The sequence below is a fragment of the Athene noctua genome, chromosome 6 (assembly GCF_965140245.1).
Source record: "Athene noctua chromosome 6, bAthNoc1.hap1.1, whole genome shotgun sequence".
Lineage (NCBI taxonomy): Eukaryota > Metazoa > Chordata > Aves > Strigiformes > Strigidae > Athene > Athene noctua.
In genome coordinates this window covers 35,709,312-35,731,104 of record NC_134042.1, presented here as the reverse complement: position 1 = coordinate 35,731,104, position 21,793 = coordinate 35,709,312, and the positions used below count along the sequence as shown (strand labels likewise).

The window sequence follows — 21,793 nt, the reverse complement described above, 5'->3', positions numbered from 1 at the left end:
CCCCGATTTGGTTGCTGGCACGATGGAGGGGCTTTGGGAAGATGGTAGTAGTAGCTGCAGTGAGCATTGCTGATGAGATGTGTGTGAAACCACAGTGTTGGTGAACAGCTTGTTTTTTCATACACCAAATAATGCTCTTCAAATCCATATTGAAACTGTGTTTTGATGGGATCCAAGACTTGTCATGGCTTGTGACTATTACTTTTATTAGCTATTTAAACTGTAGCTGAAATGTGTCAGTTTCATGGCTGTGACTTAATGCTTTCTTGAATGAGGAAAATCAGTGTTTCTTTTATAAAATTCCTGATGTGTCTTATGAAATGGACTGGACTAAATTACCTCTTGAGTACTTTACCACACCTTTCTGTGTTCTACCTTTTAAGTTTTTATATTGTAAATAGATTAATCCATTGGTCTTAAACCTGTAAGAGATGATGCTAGCAACTGATACTTCAAACTTCTGTTACATCAAAGAGAAAGGGCTGCATGGGTGAAATGTGCTGTTTGTTGTGTGATGACATGCATGGAGAGAATGGTATGCGGAACAAAAATAATGGTGGTGTATTAAGGAGGGGGATGTAGAGAAAATTGTTTTGAATATATGGCAATATTGGTAACTCTTTTTTCGCTACAGGCAGAGGTTTTCAGTGGAAGTAGATGAGATACGTATTGTTCTGTCACCAAACATTTAAGAAGCTCCTGCGGAAAGGAAGAAGGATTATGCAGAAACATTGTAGCCATGAGGAATGATGTCAGTAATGATTCCAAGCAACAGAAATACCACAAGATGATACTGTTATTGATACAGTAGCTGGCTGGCAGGATGAGGAGTTGACTGCAGCCAAAATATGATGATGGATGTAATTAATAAACTGCTCAGTTCACCTGTATGGGAAGGCCCATCAGTACAGGGGTCCAAGATTTTCAGTCCGCTTTGACATCGGGATGCTGGAGCTATTGTTGGGAAACCCCCAAGCAGTATCATCACCAGAGACTACTTACCACTGTGGAAGTTAATAAGGGAACTAAAACTGTGTGAGCAAAAGGATGCTTTTTTGAAGGTGAATTGAAAAGAGCAAGTCATGAGAGAGGATGGGTGCTGCTTGCTTAGTGTAAGTACAGAGCATAGTGTCTGGGTTTGCCTTCTCAGTTTAATATACTCTTAGAGGAAACATGTTCTGAGAGGAAGTGTGGTGAATGTAGTTATGCAGTAAATTTAGAAGCACTATTGTGTACAGAAAGCTCCCAGATCCTCATTCAGAGTAAATGGCTTTCTGTGAAATAGTTGAGCCTGGAGAAAAGGGAAAATGTCTTTGGTACAAGGAGACTGTAGGGTATACCCCACTGAGATGGTACTTGATGTGAGAATGCAGCAGCACTAAAATCCAGAGACAGATCTTCCATATGGTTGGGGTTTGAGCCAAGATTTCCCTGTCTTAGTAGACTTGCTAATTGAAAACAGCATCTTGTGTTGTGGTTGGGTCACAGCTCAAACAAGAGGAGGAGTTCTCAGTGAAATGGGGATCTTTGGGGGGCCACTCTCAAAGAAAATATAATAAAATCATATGAATTATGAAAACTGCAGAGAGGAAAGACTACCTGTCCTGCTCCACAAAAAGCAACAATCCTGTTGACAGATAATGGGTACCTGAACAGGAACCCCATTAAATACACTGTACAAAGGTAGGACAGCTTCATGTGGAGAATTCTTGCTTTTGCTCTACTCCTGCCTTTTCCATGGAGGAAGAAAGGAGCAGATCACTGAGGATACTGCTGCAATAAAGGACAGGCAGCATCTGGAGACAGAGGACAGTGGTCTTACCAGACTAGTATTTGCTCCCAGTATCTGAAGCTGAAATTAGCTGAAATTTGATGGAGTTAAGTCACTGCCTGACAAGACAATTGAGTGTTGGCCAGAACTTTGATAGAAAAAAAACATATTGCCTTAAAAAAACCTTTCTGGTCCTTTTTTAGAGGTACTGTGCATGTAATTTGGAGGTTCCTTTTTCTGTCTTACTCAACTGATGTGTTCAAATACCAGAGAGGATTTGTCTTTTTTAAGAAACAAAAGCATGCTTTTGTTTGCTTGGAAGAGGCTTTCTGAAAAACGTTTAGACTCCTCAGAATGTATCACAATATGTCAGAATATCTTGCAGTTATTCTAGATTGGCTAAAATGAGTTATCCTCATTTTCCCTGTAAATTGATATGTTCATACCTAATCACTCTGTTCAGGGATATTGTTAAAGATTTGATGGTAGGATTTCTCTGATTTTCTTACATAATAGATTTAATGATGTTTTGTGTCTGAATCAGATAACGTTCCTTTCAAGTGAACTTCTGAAAAATGGAAAGTCATTGAAGAATACAGGCTGTCATTTCACTTCAGGAGAGTCCTAGAGGGCAACAAATTAGTTCTTGCTGGTTTTGCTAAAAGAAATGTTCTGAGTTCAGCTTCAGGAACATTAGTTAAGTCTTTCATGTGAGTATCATCAATCAGAATAGACTTCTGGTAAGTTAGTGGGTGCTTGTAACCAGTTGGAGGGATCAGTGATGTAGAGAGATCAAGATTCATTTGCTAGTATATGAAAACACTTAAGTTGCTTGGGAGGAACTTCCTATCCTGTGTAGGATTGTACTGATGTAATTCAGTTAGTCTGCGTGTGCTTTATGTGTTAGGATTTTTTAGGTGATTGAATTTTTTTTTATTTAGGGGAATATAAATATGTTGATGTCCCATGCCTCCACAGCGCTGTCAGTGATTTCACCGTTGCTCCCTGCTGATGACATCATTTAATTGCTTCTGGGATGTGACACATTCATATCATACTCTGAATTGCTTTGCCGATCATCAGAAAGCCTACTTTGAACACTATTTGCAAAGGCAGCATTGAAAAAGAGGGGTTTCCTATATGTTCTGTGTCTTTTCAACCGCCAGAATGCTTCTCAGTGTTTTCACTTTCTGAAGTGTACATATCTTCAAGACTACACACACCTTTGTGTATATATTTGAATATAGAGGACATGTTGAAAATTGGTACAAGATTTTTTTAAAATTTTTTTTTCCCCCTCCTAAAACTCAATCCTGTGATTCTCAACAGATGTAGAAATAAAAAGCCAGGACTACTGCGGTGGTTTTGCCACTTCAGTTTTAAAAAATTCTTAATGGAGAAGTATACTACTTCATGAAAAAGAAAGAGCTGTAAAATTCGTGCTTAACTTTAAGAAAGGGTTCTTTGTGATAGCTGGAACACATGATTCTCAGCAAAGCACTAAGCAATGCAGTCACTTTTGTAATCTAGTTATATCTCCTTTTTCTTGCCCTATTGTGCCTGTAACTGCTCATGTGGCTTAAGTTCTGGTATTTTGCTTATTGGATTTTCTTTTTCCGATGCAGTAAATTGTGAAATAACACAGATTCATAAACACAAATCATGAAGAATGTTATCTGTTCCTCATTTTTGTAGCTGATACAGCTGAAAGATTCTGGTTTTGATTAGTACTGTACATCTTACTATGGTATCATCCAGATAATTCTGAATAATGGTAAAGTCTGATTGCTTGACTGGATTTTAAAGAGGAGTGAAAATAGGCTTTGTGTGCATTTGCATGTGTGTCAGGCTATATAATCAGCTGGTCTTTCAAAATTTCATTTGTTTCCTTTGAACAGATAATTACTTACCAATTACACAATTTCTACAAGATATGATGTCCCATAGATATTGAGTCCTTTAGAAGTCTCCATCAGAGATTGAAGACTTGTAGCCTGAGCAAATTTTGTGCGTATGCCAGTACCTCTCGAGTACCTCGTCCATGGAATATGAGGAGCGTCAGGACAGTTAATACCCAGTTCCTGTCAGCTCCTCTTCCTTGGAGAATTCCCCTTGGTGCAATAGTAAGAAGATGAGATAGATGGTGAATGCACATCTGAACAAACAGTTGGAACGCCAACCACAAGCAACTCTCGCTTAATTTTTAAGTATTTGTTCCTTTGGATGTCATTAGCTGGTAACTCCGGTAGTGATACTGTGTAACAGCTGGTACGGCCAGGGCTGGCTTTGGAGAGATTTCCCAGTGGATGGGAGCTGTAGAATCATTCTGCTGAACAGGGGATTGTTCCTGAATACCTTTGATGGCTCAGAGCTCTGTTTTGGTCACCAGACCACTGCTCTGCTGGAGGCAGGTTCAGATTGTTAGGACAAGCTGGGGACAATGGCAGGGGCCCATTCTCACAAGTTCTTTTCTTTTTTATGTGTTTATCTACCTAATCTCTATGAAAACAGGTTTGTCCTTACTAAAATTTAGTTGGAGTATTTCCTTACTGGTGTTATTACTTTTAAAAGTTGATTTTATTCCCTGCCCACTCCCCCACCCCCCCAAGGTGTACCAGTTTACTGCTGGATGTTGGCATCTCTTCTTGCATTACAGTTCTGCTTCCTTGTTACTTGAAAGGAACTGTTGGAGCAAAATAGCATAGCACTTTGGGTCTAGATAAAAATCTAAGCAAATATGAATAAGGTATACTTGTGTTGTCATTTACTCATAGTAAATTTAAAATGTGTTAAATAAAATGTAAAACCTGAAAAATCATGTTGGTATGAGTATGTGCATGTACTTGATATGATTTCCTACTTTGATCTTAGTATTATGTTATTTAATAATCCTATAGCAGCAACTCCAGAAGAAATACAAAAAGCTCTTCAAATTTTAGAGGGGAAAAAGTTAAATGTTTTTGCTTGTAAAACATGTTTTAACACTCCCCACCTTGCCCTTTATATTAATCGGATCCCAGTGGCCTGCAAAAAATCTTATGAAACCTTTGTATTGAGTAATGACTACAAACAAAGTGTCACTGTTACCCAAAGTCCATTCTGTAAACAGACTTTTTGTTAAACCAAAATTCCCAATCCAGGAATTTCTGGCTGTCAGCCCAGACACCTCAGATCCAAGTTGTTTTAGGCTCTTAAGATTTTTAGGTTCAGTGTGACAAGTATTGAGAAGACTGAGAAACTTATTTCAGGTACTGAAACTTTTAACTAGATTTGTGTTTATTTTAAATTTTATTCTGCTCTGAGTATCGGTATCATCTGAAAGTCACTTCTGTGCTTTTTGTAGCATTTGGGATGGTAATTTTGGCTTCTAAAGCTTCCTGGTTTCATATAACACACTTCACATACTATTTCTGCAGTGCAGGCTTTTTTTAAACAAGCTTTGACATAGTTTAACTTTTTTCTGTGTGCATGTATACATACATGATGCACATCTCTTGTGTGTCACTGTTCTCAACAAGAGATCCAGTTTCAGTAGGTCAGCAGATGGTTGACTTTAGTTTCCTTTTGATAGTGCTTACGTGAATGCATATAAAGCCTTAACAGGAAGGCAAGAAAAAGTCCACCTGATGGTAGTTTTCAAAACAAAAAAATTCCATAGCTGCATTCTAAGGCTAAAATTAGATTTAAAAAAACCTCTTCAGCTAAGCCAAAATAGGGAAGCTTTTGGTATGCAGGATAACTTCTGCAAGGAAAGATGAAATCTTTCCTTTTGCAGATAAAGATCTGATTGCTTGTGGTTTGGAGTTGGTTCTTCATTTTATGTTCATCTCCTTCTACAGCTGTCTTTCACCATGGGAAACTGCATTCCTGATTTGTCATTTTATGTGGTAACTGAGATGTAAATACATTTGTACTAGACTCAGCACGTTACATGCAAGGCTGATTTCTATGCAGGTAGGCTAGGTTTAGCGTAGATGCTAAAATGGACACTAGCAAAACAAAATTAAGCACCTAAAATCCATGAGTGGTTCAAGTACACCTTGCTGTCCAAAGATGCAATCCTGGCTCTAGCAGCTTGTTTCCACGTTGCTCTTTCTTCTTCCGCCTGTGCGAGTATTCGTGTGATGCCATAACAAACCAATTGGATTACTGATACTGTTTAAACTTTTTGTCTAGGTTGGTTTTAACGTGGGTCAGTTTATCTGGCTCATGGAATATTTGGGCCAGAACACACAAGGTAGGGAAAGTGGATATAAGAATGACGAGAGAATGGCAGGGCTTCCTTCAGGGCAGAGTTTATCACTGATGCCAGTTTAAATTGGGAAATGAAATATGGGTTATACAAAATTATCTTATAAAATTTAGTGATGTAATAAAATACAAAGACTGTACTTTCAGTCCATACATAAGGTTAAGGACAGTAGTGGGACTATAGCTAGGATCAGTTTTTAGCTGTGGGGCACAACACGCTTTGTTATGAACTGTGTTTGAATTCAAGCTACAAAATTCTTTCAAGAAGTCAGCCAGCATATGGATGACCAAGCAGTGCATGGTTAAATTTGAAAGGAGGCACAGGAAGTTTTGGCATCTGTAAAATGGCTGACCACAGTGCCTGCTCTGCACTGAATTCCTTCTTCACTAAAACCTGTCATGTTTGGGTTTGCTTATATAAATTTTTATAACATATAGTTTATATACATTAGTATATGTCTACAGCTTTATTATGACACTGTTCTTACACTATCATATATTACTTAAGTTACATATTTTAAATTCAGTGAGTGAATTCATTCTGCATGATACTCACTTGGGCTTAATGTTTAACAGTGTTCTTGTGGTAAGCCTCTGAATAAAATTTCTTTAGATATTGGATATTTTAGGAACTTCTGTGTTTACATTTTTCAGTTAATTTAAATCCTGTTTTGCAGATTCAAACATTGACTACTAATGGTATTGAACAGTTGCATATATTCCTTGATCATATTCCTTCCATCTTCTGGGGCATGCTTGAGGCCAAGTGGAAGGAGGTGGAAGGTTGGAAGGTACTAACTTCAGACCTGAGACTAGGTTATGTGTATCTAGTGCTTCCTAGTAAAAAAATCCACCTAGGTTTTTTTTTTACTTAGCTTCTGGACTCTTTCCCGTGTCAGGATGAACTGAAAAGTGTTAGCAGACATCTAATAGACAAGTTATCACACCACTGCTCAATGCAGAAAAAGTGGAATAGCAGTGGCATTATTCCAGCACTCTGTCCAAATGAACCAAGTCCAATTTTAGCTGAGAAAAGGGAATTTGTTGGGATATGTACTCAGGATGCTGGCCTTTATTTGTGAGAGAGTTGGCATTCAAACTGAAAGGTGATTCTTACCTCCACAAGGTTTATACTGAATGTAACTAATTCCATCTGGAAATGGATGGCACATTTAAGCAACACATTCTGTGTGGGTACACAAATCACTTGGCATGTCACTGTTTTAAAGAAATTATTTTCTAAGTGTTTTCTCTTAAATCAGTGGAGCTTTTCATGTATGGAGAAGAGGTTGCATCCATATGAATTTGGTTATCTTACAATAGCTAGCTTATTTATGCACAAGGAAGAAAATGAGTCCATGCATTGGCTAAGACTGAAATGATCCAACAGCTTGTGTTTGCTGAGGTGGTTTACTGGTGTGGTGTTGCCCGTTTTGCATGTGCTCTGTTTCTAACTTCATCCAGAGCAGGTTCGCTATTCATGTAGGAAGGTATTTTGTTTTTCTGCTTCCTGATGTGTAGCAATCTGAATCTGTAGAGAGAAGTTCAAGAAAAGCATCAGGTTATATGCTAGGTTATACCTAGCTATGGAAGGCAGTCATGGGAGCTTCCTCTTTCTGCATTTGTAAGCCTGTAGATTGGCTCAAGTTGTCTTGTATAATACCAGGAAAGCTGCTGTGTTGTTCTGGCTGTGTCTCCTGCCTTAATCAGAATTCATCTAGTAATCAGCAGGCTGCAGCTGTGTGAGGCAGATCTGGGCTATGTGCTCTCTAGAGCAGCAGTTCTGCCTGTACATCATACCTAGTATAGGTGTTGTGGTTCCTTTTTGAAAAAAAATCTGATGTCATAGACTACAAATGTCAAAAGGCCTGATTTTAGGAACCTTGTTTTAAGGCATCAGATGGTTGAAAATCATGCACTCTGTCATGCTTCCACAATGTTTCAGTCCCATGCCAGTGTCACCTTTTTGCATACCCACATCTATAAGCCAAATTTCCAAACCCTCCCAACTTTTCTTCCTTGTGCAGCCAGCTCTTGAATCTTTAGATGCTTGTTACCCCTCACCCCTGTGCCTACAGCAATTTGCAGCCTTTTCCTACTGGGCCTGTCCCTTGCTTTCTGCTCCCCAGGACTTGCTTTGCATACTGCATTTATGACTAAAAGGCCAGGTGTGCCTCTTCACTTAGAATCATATCTCACCTCCTCAGTGTTAACAGCAACTCCTGCTTCTGCACCCCTCATGCCGGAAATGAACAGATTGTCAAAGAAGAGAGAAGAGACTGGAACAGTGCTGCAGCTTCCTTGAAGCACACGCTCTTGCATGGCATGCACTTGTCCGATTTAACATGCCAGAAGCGTGCTATAAAAAGTTGGGAGCATATAGCAAATATTGGTACACCTGTGTCAACACAGTAGAATTTAGCTACATTTTCACAATATTGAGTGGAGTCTAAAAAACTCTAATATAGACTTTACCTTTGCTTGATTCTTTTACCTGTGCATTTGTTTTGGATGGGGGAACACATGTTCAGTTGACAACAGGCAGTTCTTTGTTGTGGTAGCTTTCAGTTTGTATTATTAATATTTTAACACTGCCAATATAGGAATAAATTACAGTGTTCTTGTACACTTAGCAATGGATCCTTGTTCAAATTTGCTCAGAACTGACTTCCTAAAACATTTTCAAATGCTTAATAAAACAGTAGATGAATGCTTAAACACCTTTTACTATTATAAACCTACTTCTAGGTACTAGTTTAAACTTGAAAAGTGGCATTGAATGAGAACTACCAAAATTGTATGAAATCAAAATGCAGCTGAAAGCAGTGATGATGGAGTAACCTCCAATGGGACTGGCTTATTCTGCGTTCTCAGCCAGTATAATTCAATTTGGGATTTTTAGAACAATGTGTAAACGTATCAGCAGGTATGAAAAGTCTTTGTTGGTGTAGTTAAAGGAGCATATCTAGTCTAGACCAACTCCTATTTGGAAGTTTTCTTAGATAAAAGTTTGATAGTCATCCTGTTCCTTGTTTTAGTTTATCATACTGATTTGTGAATGATTTGGAAACTTACAAATTGTTTTGGAAAAATAAATGTATTTTTGATCTGGATTTAATCCTTCAAATGAAAAGCTATCTTGAAAATGTTTGACGTGTCAATTTATGAAAATATTGTGTGCTGGAGTTTGAGTTTGTTTTATCTAAATCACATAATATCTACTGAAAAATCAAGTAACGTATTGCTGTTTTTGTTCTTTAGAAATGGAGGAACAGAATGATGGACCTGAGATTGAAGATTTATAAAAGATTATGGGATTATACATGGAAGAGCCAGCAGGCGGAATGCCTGAGTGACTGAAGAAGATGGGTGCTAATGCATCTAACTACCCTCACTCGTGTTCCCCAAGAGTAGGGGGAAATTCACAGGCACAACAGACATTCATAGGTAACTCTTCAATTACATTGTCAATTCCATAAATGACTTGCTGGGTTGTGTGTGCGCTGGATTTGGTTTGCTTGCAGTAATGTTATGCAGAGCTTTTATTTTCTAGGTCACCAGTTTGAATCCATTCAAGCTCAGTCGTGCATGAAATTTGGTACTGTCCAGTATCTGTTTGGCCTACGTATGCAATGAGTTGATCTGCCATTTGCTAGTAAACAGATGCCAGGTTATTTAAATAAAGTGGAGGTTTTTTTATAATTGTGCATGCTGGTTTTCCCAGTTCAAAAGCAGTTGCTATTTGTTAATATTATCTACCTTTTTCTGCTCCCTCAGATTTTCTGTGAAACTGGAGCATATAAAGCTCTTGATCATCAGTATTCATTTTGGTGTTTGCATTGTGTCTGAGTGAATTACTTCCTTATTGCTGGAAGGGATATCTCTGATAATAAGCCTGTTTAAAGTAACATGCAGTCTTGAAGACAACTTTTTCTCCTGTCCTTTTCCTGTTCTTGTAAATGGGGAATGGGGGCTTTACAAGCAAGGACCTTGATTAACTGGAAATGTAAGTTGAAGTGCCCTTACGAAATTATTTTCTTATCCCAGTCATAACTGGGGTAGGTGTTACCTTTATGTGCTTTTCAGTCTAGTGCAAAACGTGCAGATCTAAGCAGTGTCACACTATAAATAATAAATAGTTATGCGATGAATCTAAAAGAAGGCAGTTTTTGAAAAGATAAGTCTTGCTTAAAAAAAACCCTAATCCTGACAATCTGAAGAACAGTCTTAGCAGTAAACAACATAAATACTTTATAAACGCTTTTCTCTTTTATACATTGGCTTGCAACACTGAATAAGTAGTTACTGATATTCAGTGTTTGTTACTTCTTTCCTTAATCACTACTGAAAGCACAGTGATATTCTTAGCAGAGGATTTGTAGTTTTTATTTTGTCTCAGCTTTTGTGATACTCTTAACTTTTGGAGATCTGAGTAGAATACAGCCTGCAAACTGTTACATGTAAAGACCTGTGCTCTGGGCTAAAAATCCTGTGTGTGCTGCCATAGCATGTCAGTGAAGAACTTAAACAGCATGGATATCCAAGATGTTAGTACTAAAAGTCCCCCTTAAGGTTTTATGTATTTTTCAGTGCATTATAACTAACAGTAGTATAAGGTTTGTCCCAGTTCTCATATATATATGTATATGTACACACACAGAGTTCCTAAAAATCACATCCAAAATGTTACTATGTGTCTTGGTTTTTATCTGCCTCTATATTGAGTGAAGAGAAACCCTTACAGATCTGAAAATAGGCAGATTTGAAGAGGGGAGAGTTCCAGAGTCTTCATTAAATTTCCCAGAAACTTTCTACTTGGTATGTGGAAGGTTTTGTTGATGCTTTTCATTATTAAGTTAAAAATAGAAACCCATTATGTAGCATGTCATGATGAATTTACTGATCCCTGTTACCTGTTGAAAATCATGCTTGAGACTTTTTGAGGAATGTCTAAAAGTGTGCAGCTGTCTTATCTTAGGCAAGGTAAATCAGTGTTCTGGTTAAAATTCTTGCTGAAATCTTCTGATACTATGGTGGCTTTACATGAGCATGTTCTATCTACATTGCAGGCATACATCTCTTCTTCCCCCTTCGTGGAGTTTGGCATGCTATCATCTTGATTCTTGTTTGGATGATTGACTTGTGTAGCTGTCTCAATAGAAAACAGATGTGTCCTAAAATCATAATTTGTCAGAATAATGATGTTTTAATGTTAAATCAACTTTTACAGGTGTTTTTGTTTGTGTTTTTTTTACTGTAGAAGGCATTAGATCTATTCACTGCCCTAAAGCAGAACTGGAAATATGGGGACTAGAGTTAGAATAGCTGCATAATATATATTAGTTGCCTTATTCCTGGAAACTGGATTCAGGCCTATGGGTTTGTTTTAGACATGCTGCTTTACTGCTAAAGTGCTGCACCATATTACACTGTAAATGTCTGATGAATATTAAAAGCTGAAAACTCATCTGGCAAAGCACAGTAGTTTCGTAGAATGAGCTCCAATTATTGGTTGACTTAATGCTGAGTTTGGTTAGTTTATGAAGAGGAGATAAATCAGTAAAAATAATGCAGTGCTCTTACTGTAAAAAATACTTTTGTTTTAGCAAAGGTCATCTCCTTGCTGTTTTGTCTACAGCATTCAAGAGCAGGATTTCACACCATTTTCTAGGGTGGGACATCTGTTCAAGATGTTTATTTTTTAAATAGAGCTCTATAATTAGATTTCAAAATGTGTGGGCATGCAGAGGACTAGACAAGATCCCATCACTGTCAAGTGCCCAAGTAGTTTCTCTTGGCAGTCATCTGTTTCCTATAAATATTTTATCTGTTCAAAGCTAGATATGGTCTAGGGGCATGAAGTAACTTTCTTTTTAACAGCATTTAATAGATCAGTGTAGATAGATCTCCTTTTAGTGTAGGAGTGGGGAATAAATTTCTGTTTCCTACTTCTAATGCTGCTGCCTTATGAAGGCATACAGGCAGGTCAAAAAGGAGCTCTTCAAAATTATTTCTTTGAGGGATATGGAGCCACCAGCTGTTGTAAACCTAATGGGGCTATGCTGGTGCATCTCTGTTTCTGCCTCTGTCAAAAATCAGTTGTGTGGTGGCACTTCTATAGCAATGTTTTATCTATTTGTAAGGCTTAATAGCACTGTTTGCAGTACTTCTGAAGTTAAATCTTCTAAGTAGCTCAGGGTACCTAAAGGTTTGAATGCTGGCTTAGTATCCTGTGGTGATTCAGTGCACGTAGTACCTCAGGGAAGAAAGAAATTGAGACTTGTGGTGTCCTAGTTTTTCTTGAGCAGAATGTAAGAGAATATTCTGCATACTCAAATCTGCCATTAGAATCCAAAATTCTTCAAACAGAAATGAGCTGGCATGTTCTCTTGGAGCAGAATCTACCATTATAGAGTGACCAAAGTGTAGTTATACTTTTATTTTGGAATGTAATCGATACTTTTTAAATGGAGCAGAAATATTAGGCTTGCCTCTATCAGCAGGAGACTGAATCTCTACTTTTCTATTGTAATGCCTAGTATCGTATGTGGAAGGAAATTTTATGGTGAATTTTACAGCACTCTTTGTCTTGAGTTGCTGCTGTTGTATTCATTTGAATTGATCTTTTCTAATGTCTTAAAATTTCAGTATGATTAATAACACATTGCCTGATTAATGTAGCATGGATGAAATGGCTAGAGGTCTTTCCTCAAAGCAAAGTTCCTTCCCGAAGTTTTTACTAATAGAGGAATCATAAAACCGTTGTATTGCACGATTTGGGGGAGTTTTAATTAGCTTGGCATAAAAGCCAGAATATAAATTTACTTAAAATTATTGAGGCTTAAATAATAAATAATTTACAGAAATCTCAGATTGCTACAGTTGCTGTGCTCTCAAATACAACTTTGAATTGCTCTTATGTCTTTCAAAGTTCAAGAAATACTTACCTGAAATAACGTGGTAACTAAAAGCACCGTGTGTTGACAGACTGGCCCATAACTTCACTGTCAAAATAGTATCATATCAAATCTACCTGAAACAAATGGAACTGTGAGAGAGCGATGATAGAACAAGTTATAAAAGGCCCCAAAAACTCTGGTGGTTGGATATGCTTTGATCTTAAAGATCAAAAAACCGCAACAAGTAGTGAAGGTACATAAATGTACTAATGGAAACATGTTAACTATTCCTAACAGAAAACGGACAAATAATATTTCAGATGAATCTGTGATTGTTATTAATTTGTATACCATTTGCAAATGTGTTTTTCTGGTTTATTCTTTTGTCTGGAAGCACTAGTTGGGTTTGGTTTTTTTTTCTTTCCCCTTTTCCTGTCATGTCTGAGGTTTTTCATCTGGCTTAGAGTGGAAATTCTGTAAATAAATTTAAATTAGAAAATAACCCTTTAACATGGTAATCATGCTTCTGTTTAAACTATAGTTTTTAGCTACTTCTTTATTAAAAACATTACTTCAGTTTCCCATTCATTCTAGAAATGTAGACTCTAATTCTTCTTTTTCTTACTAAATTGCTATCAGTGTTACTGTATATGCACCTAGATTCAAACTGACAATCAGCAAAGGTTCGCTTAGAATGTGTTGGGTATGTAACAGATAATGTTGAGGGGAATCCATTTTTCATTTCATGACATATTTGGTTCATAACATAACTTCCCTATAAATTATTTTTGAGGGGAAAAATAATTATATGTATATTTTAATTGTATAATGCCCTGTTCAAAGGACATCTTTAATAATACAGTAAAACTTACATTCCCCATATTCTTTTAAATGGGTGTACATACAAATTAGCATCTATAGTTCTGTGGAAAAGAGATTATGTGTTTTGCTTTTGGCGTTACTTGGCTATCACACAACAGAATTTTTACTTCTTTGTTAAATTTACATTGAAAATTAAATCATTATCCTCAATTTCCTTGAATGTTTTGGTACTGTGTTCTCTTTTTTCCTTTTCTTTTTTTCCTTGTGACTATGATAACTGTCTGATGCCAGGTGTGCTTTTCTTGTTGAAATTACACTTAATGCTAGAAGAATAGAATTTGAAAAACACTTGAAGGGGGAGGAGGAAGGTGCTACTATTTCACTGAGGTGATAGAAGTTTTTTAAAAGCCTGTCTTTTTTACTTCCTATAGTTAATACAATGACACTTGTAATGTTATGACCACAGTGTTTTCTTCCTGCTTAGATAAGTGTGCCATGTGCTACACTAACGGGCACTGCTCAGTTCTTAAAATTGAATACATTTGAGGGGGGGAAGAAAAAAGTGTAAACTTTTAGATGCAAAAAAAAATATTTTTTTTTGTTCATGGCCAGAAAGTACTTCAGTCAGGTGTCCACCTTGCTGAATTATCTGATCTGAGGAGAAGGAAAAACTGTGTAACTTAAACACACTGATGGGATGTTTAGGTGTTATGGACCTCTCTTTTAAATTTAAAGAATAAATGTGTTCTGCTTTTTTTTTTTTTTTTTTCCTTTAGGGACATCATCCTACTCTCATCAAGGTTATGGCTGTGAATCTAAGCTGTATAGCCTTGACCATGGCCATGAGAAACCTCAAGACAAGAAAAAGAAAACCTCTGGCCTTGCCACCCTCAAAAAGAAATTCATTAAGCGTCGGAAATCTAGCCGATCTGCTGATCATGCCAAGCAGATGCGCGAACTCCTCTCAGGCTGGGATGTCAGAGATGTTAATGCATTAGTAGAAGAGTATGAAGGGACATCAGCCTTAAAGGAACTTTATCTACAGGCCAATTTGGCAAGACCAGAAGCAAGGACACTACAAAAAGACATGGCTGAACTTTATCAGTACAAATATTGTACTGATGTAGACTTAATATTTCAGGAAACTTGCTTTCCTGTGCATCGTGCGATATTGGCGGCAAGATGTCCGTTTTTTAAGACTCTGCTTTCTTCCTCACCAGAATACGGTGCAGAAATAATAATGGATATTAACACAGCTGGCATAGATATGCCTATGTTTTCTGCTTTGTTACACTACCTTTATACGGGCGAGTTTGGAATGGAGGATTCAAGATTCCAAAATGTTGATATCCTTGTGCAGCTTAGTGAAGAATTTGGAACACCAAATTCCTTAGATGTTGACATGCGTGCACTGTTTGATTACATGTGCTACTACGATGTGGTTCTTAGCTTTTCATCCAACTCTGAATTAGTTGAAACTTTTGGTGGAAGTCAGAACTGTCTAGATGAAGAGCTCAGAGCTCACAAAGCTATTATTTCGTCACGATCTCCATTTTTTCGTCACTTGCTGCAGAGGAGGATACGAACTGGTGAAGAAATCACAGACCGAACTCTACGAACTCCAACTCGAATTATATTGGATGAATCTATCATACCAAAAAAATATGCTAAGGTCATTTTGAACTGTATGTATACAGATGTGGTGGACCTGTCAGTTTTGCACTCTAGCCCTTCAGTGGGCAGTTTAAGTGAAGTTCAGGCTCTTGTAGCAGGAAAACTAAACATGACTAGAGCTGAAGAAGCTATGGAGCTTTATCACATAGCACTGTTTCTGGAGTTTAACATGCTTGCACAAGGTATGTAATACTGTCCTTGATGTAGAATATATGACCTTATCAGAACTTTTCTTTAGCTATTTTGCAGTGTAAGTATGCCTATTGAGTCTTGCTATCAGTGGCTGACAATTCCTTTAGGAAAAGGAATTTATTTTCCATCTGTAAGTTGTATATAATGCATCTGTATTTTCTCGGGTCAGAAGAAATGCCATATGAGAGCTTTTAACTGTACTGAACATTATTGAAGCATGCTGTTTATGTAAAATATCTATAACTGGTCTTCATGTTTCTAATCTTTATCTACTTTTATCTATAATCAATTTTTGGGGTGTAAGTGATAGGGAGAGGATACAAGAGATCCTTGTGGAGAGGTGGAAATATTTAGAGTTATTCTGAACTGTCCCTGTATGTTGATAAGGCTGTAAACTTGAATGATTATTTCTGTAGCTTGTCAAAAGGGGTACATCAGGTCTGCATTCTTGCTGTTTGAAGGTAATTTAATGGCTTAATTGCACCAGTCCTAGGTCTTTAATATCTACTTCTTGATGTACAGAACTGAAGGCAGAGGCAGGCAGTATTTTCAGGCTTAGTATAGAAGTTTCACTTCTGTACATTATTCTTGAAGATCACTCAAATCTTGTTAACATACTTCCTTCACATGGAGGCTAGCCAGAGTTATTGCAGTGTCTGGTGAGGTGTTGCAGCACTGACCAGTGAACTAATAATACCTCTTGTGGTGGCAGGAGCTTGCTTATTGTTTCATCTGTTGGTGTTTGAACTATTTAGTGGCCATATCACACATAACAGGATATGGCAATTGCATTACCTTGCTGGTGTGTGATGAGGATTTTACTTTTGAGCTAAGAAATGGAGAATGGAATTCATTGAGATCACCAACATAATTTGTTTTAGCTAGTTTAATTTTTAAAAAAATAACTTTTTACAGTAAATCTGTACATCCATAACTTCTGGCTATCAAATGAAATTTGACAAGATTGAAATCTTTTATAATATAAGCTATCAAGTAGACTTCAGTAAAATAGAAAACTTCTTAAGGAGTGGGCAGAAAAAAGCAGGTATAAGCACTGCAGGAAGACATCATACTTTAATGGGTTCTCCTAATAGTTGTATCAAAGTGAATGATGAACATATGGGAAACTAATCAGAACTATTGTATCTTCTGTAGGGGTTGGTATTAGGAAACTACTTTTCAGATGATGCTGAAAGTTGAAATAATCCTACTGCAATAAAACTGGCAGAAAACAAAGGAGAGTAGTTTTCTGAGATATGCCACTATAGGAATGTGAATGAGGTGTTCTTAGCCTTAGGATTACTGAATTGTTAGAGCAGCCCGGGTTGGAAGGGGCCTTGGGAGATCATCTGGCCCAAGTTTTTGATTATCTAGTGCCCTGTCCAATCACATCTTGAAAATCTCCAGTGATAGGGACTATACCGTGTGCCTGGGGAGGTTGTTCCAGTGAATGATTGTTCTCACTGTAAAAGATGTTTTACATCGAGATGTCTTCTGGTGCAATGTGTACCTGTTGCTCCTTGTTCTCTCCATTGTAGCTCCCTGTGAAGAGAGAGCCTCCATTCTCTTTGTAGCTGCCTGTTAGCTACTGGAATGCTGTGATGAGGTCCCCCCAAGCCTTCCCTTCTGAAGGACTTAGATCTTTTCTCCCTGGCTAGCTTCTTCAGCCTTTTGATCATCTTCGTGGTGCTCCTTTGGACCCTTTCCAGTCTGTCTGCATTTTTCTTGATTTTTGTTGTTGTTCCCCTCTAAGTACACCTAAAAACTTAATGTTGAATGGAATGCGGAAGTGGCAAAATTTTTACTGTAGTTAACTACAAGTGTTACATTCATTCCTATACAATATTTGCAAGTTTCAGTACTTGAGAATGGGACAGCTTGGTAGATCAGCTGAAAGCAAGAAAGGAAAATAAGTTGAAATTAAAAACAGTGATGTAAGTATATAGTTTCTCACTTTTGGTGCATGTACAACTACAAGTGCTAAAAGGATTTAATGTGCTCAGGGAATAATAGTGAGGGAATTAAACTGTGAATGAAGCCCTTGGTAAGACACTGAATAATTATGCCTTGTCTCATAAATGAACAGGGTGTACCTCTTTCCCTCAGATTGGAAACCTAGACTGGAACAACTATGATCTGAAGGTGCTCTGATGAAGCAGAGTAAGTTGTATCAAAGCAGATAAGCAAGGATAGAAGACTTCAAAGGGAAACTTAGGCAGACTTATAGATAGGAAAATGGCTCTTTTTTAGGTGTTAGTAAATGCTGAAAACCAGAACTGATATATTTGATGCTGAATTTCATTATTTCTGCTTGCTCTAAGTTACGCATGCTTGGATCATTGTGTCCTAAACCAGCAGTCTTTTCAGTAATGTACTACAGACCAGTGCTGCATATATTCTTTGAGTCAGTGGTAACAAGATCTTAACTTTTCCCTGGAGGTTTTCCCCCAACGCTACCTAGGGGAGGAAAAAGAAAGGCAGCAGCAGGAGCTGCACTGGCCTTGCAGCACCTTGGCAGCACACTTGGTTGGCTGGAACCAGTGAGTGCAGCAGTCTTGATGGCCCTCTGGATGAACCAGAGCTGTAGCGTTTAGAGGGGTGGTCTTTGGGAGGAGGTAGAGGGATGCAGTGGCCTTCAGAGGTCTTTTCTTTCCCTAGTAAATCTGTGTGTGTCCACAAAAGCAGTGAGCTGTAGGGTGAGGAGGTTGTTCTACACAGGGGAGAAGTGCGGTAAAATCAGGCAAGGTTGAAATTTATATATTAACCAATACTAGCAACTGTAAATTTGGCACCCCTTCAGATAATGAAATTCTGGATGTTAACTTGAACTAATTAGAATTTTATAAATTGGTGCTGTGTTCCCTAGTTACAGGAGAGAGCAGTAAGCAGTCTGTAGAAAATCTGTATATGCAGTGAAGTCAGTATATCTTAACAGTTTCATGCTTAATTTGCTGAGTTCATATTTAGGTTGTTGGTACTGTGCTAAACTGATGCTGACACTGAAGAATTGTTCTGGTATAATCTTATAATCAAAATTGGAAGGAAGCTTATTTGATCAGGGAAAACTATATGCCTGCACTTGACTAACAGATCCTTTAATGATGTGTGTGTTTTAGTAGTGATGACTGTTCTTGTTTTGGCACTTAACAGTAATACCATGTCCTCCCTTACTGTAATACTTGAGGTAGATGAGAGATCTTCGTTTCAGCAGTGTCTCTCCAATTCCCTGATTTCATAGGTAGCACGCTTCTGTGCTGGACACTGTCACTCAAATATCTGACTTCTAGATGTTATGCAGAGCGATGTTAGAAGAGATAGGATTGCATAGGTTGGTGACCACTGAGCGGGCAGTTCTGTTGAAACCTTTTAGCTTGGTCCTCTGATAGCACTTTTCTACTCTGTTGTGCTGCAGGTGTCCAGTTTTGCCCAAGTTCTGACCAATCCTGTCAGTTGGCTTTCACAGTAGCTAATGTCTCAATTTTCTTCTCTCAATTTCCACCGCCCTGGCTCAAGTTTTTTGATTCAGTTCACTCACATGCTAGCCAATTGCAAACTTACTAATGCCTGTCTCCGTGGTTTCCTGGAAAATATTTTGGGCTCATTATATGTAAGTCTGGATACTCTTTCCAACTCATTTTGCTCACTTCTACTCAGTTCTGGCTGGGTATTTGTAATGGAGTGTCAAGTGAAGTTGATGTATTTTAAAGCTTCTGATCAACTGTTTTTATTTTCAACAGATTTTAGTTTGATTTGTCTTCAGGGACCTTTCTAAGTATCCAGATGTTGTAATTTTTCTTCAGTATCAGCAGATGATTCAGCTTTGACTCTTTCCATGGAAATCTTTCCATTCCTAACACAGTGATACTCCTTTTTCTGACTGTTGTATTTTAATAGATGGTTTCCCTATGATGAAATCAGTGATAGTATGGGTATATTCTGTGAATCTTTACTGTCCAAGTTAAACAAGACTACTTTATTTAGAATTTACTCTGCCTTTAGCTTGATTTGTTTCAGCTGATGATTGTCACTAATCTTCTGAGAGAAACTGAATTGGATATTTGAATGATGAGCTAATCAGCAAGCATCTCATCTATAGAGCTGATCATACTGAAACCTGTTTGTACCTAGTAGAACTGGGGCTGCTATTAGGGCTGCTGCAGTATTTGTTAACTATCAAAAAGTGAAGCTATTCAGTGCTTTCACAGAGGCTGTAAGGATTAGAGCCCTCTCCAGGAGGTTCAAGCACATCCCTTAGTGGCACATTTCTATGCTCTGCCTGCTTATTTCTATACTCTGCTCCTGCTTTTGTGTCTTCATGCTACCTTGCAGAGCTCTGTCAGCAGTACTGATGTAATTGTTCTAACACATTAACTCACAAGGATGAGATTTAAAATCACTTATCCCTTCCTCTTCTGTAACACAATTATTAAAACTGGATCAAGTTCCCTAGTCCTGTTCATCTTGTGTTAAAATAATCCTCCCTTCCAGTCTTACGGTGCTGCAACATCCACTGCTGTTGCAGTATGACTTCAGGTATCTTACTTTTATTAGATAGCTATATTAAATATATGAATCCTCCTGTGCATCTTGGCCCTGTTGCTTACTGTCATGAATAGTTTCACTGAGGTGGTGGTACAGTATGTTTTTCTGTTATAGATTTTTGGATACTGGGACCCTATTAAATAGTTTTGCCTGGCAATCTTTTCTGCCTGCTGATTCAAAAAAGTTTTCTGAAGTAAAATTGACCAAAAAAAAATCCCCTTAATTTCATACTTTATTTCCTTTTATTTTTAGGTGTTGACTTCACTCTTGACAAGAATAAGAACTGAGAAACTGTATTTTAAAGCCATATTCAGTAGTGCAGCCTTTGATCTAAAGGCAGATATCGCCTGACATCAAAAGTACCCTTGATCTCAGTAGGACTGAAGTGCCAGGAAGCCCACAGTAGCAGTATTAGATACACACAAATGTATTGTGGGAAGATTAGAGCAAGTGTGTCAGTTATAAATCGGTGCAGTAGAAATGCTGAAAGGAACTAGTCTGGCACTTATAAATTTAAAATAAATGGTTAAGTAAATATTAACATCAGTCTGGCCTATTATCATTTTATAATCCTTCTCACTTGTACTCAAACCTGAAATTACAGTTTAGGTTTTGTATTAGGAAGATGAAGACTGGAGAAGACAGGAAGTGAAAAAAGATGCTTCTTAGAGCAGTTGCATTCCATGGTTATATGCAAGGATAAAGAATTTGACTGAGTTGTGCAACTGAGCACATAACTGAGCATGTTTGCACTGTCATAGCTTGCAGGTAGTGTTTTCAGGTTTTTCTTTCAGACACCTGTGTTCTAGGAAGTATATGGCTTAAATACTGAACAGTGATAGCTGGTGGTAGTCCCTCTAAACATCAGCTCTTCCTCCCTCAGCCCTTCATTGTTCTCATGTTAAGTTCTTCCCTCTGGTTTGTTATGGTTGGGTTAGCAGCTTTTTGTTTCTGACCACGATTGTGTTCTGTTTGAGCTGGATTAGCTATGCTGCCTGCTGCTGCTGAACATACTTGGTAAGGCATGCTGAAGCCCAGTCAAGGGCCGTTATCAACTGATGACTGCAAGAAGCCAAAGATGTGGGTGCAGATTTCAGACTTTCTAAATTAATGCATTTTGCATGTGGCAGGAAAAGAAGAGTAAATTATTTTTCATTGTTTGGGAGAGAAAAAATTAAAGAGCTTTTGCCACAAATACCAAATGCTTTAAACATGTAACAATTACCTTATGTTTCTGGCTAAATTTGCAACTTCAGAAACCCAGCTGTTAATATCTTAGAATGTTTAACAGCTTTATAACTGCCATATTGTAAATTAAAATATTTTTAAATAACACAAGTTGCATTGGTTTGTCTGCTTCCTAATTTAATATTTCAAATGGCTGGCTAATATGCTGTATTGGATTTGATGTAACTTAAGAGTTTTCACTGAGGAAGGATGGTTAGCATAACACAAAATGCTGCCTGACCTAACCTTCAGATCATATTTTATTTTTGCTTTAACAGTTAATCTGAAGTGCTATAAAATCATAAGCTTTGTATTTGAATAAAAGAAAAACCACTATATCTTTAACAGTTCCATAATAGACGTACTCTGAATTCAGCCTTTCAAGGGTAGGAGTACATGAATGTTTTAAATTTTT

The 21,793-nt window shown here is 37.6% G+C and overlaps 1 protein-coding gene across 2 annotated transcripts in view; it reads left to right on the top strand.

Annotated features, from left to right (window-relative positions):
- Window positions 1-21,793, top strand: part of BTBD7 (BTB domain containing 7) — a 52,585-nt gene that overhangs the window by 9,469 nt on the left and 21,323 nt on the right. For both annotated transcript variants that reach the window (XM_074908576.1, XM_074908575.1), the window contains exons 2-3: window positions 9,284-9,469; window positions 14,520-15,599. In XM_074908576.1, coding sequence (XP_074764677.1) covers window positions 9,388-9,469; window positions 14,520-15,599 — 1,162 coding nt within the window. In that variant the 5' untranslated portion in view covers window positions 9,284-9,387. The remainder of the gene's footprint in view (window positions 1-9,283; window positions 9,470-14,519; window positions 15,600-21,793) is intronic.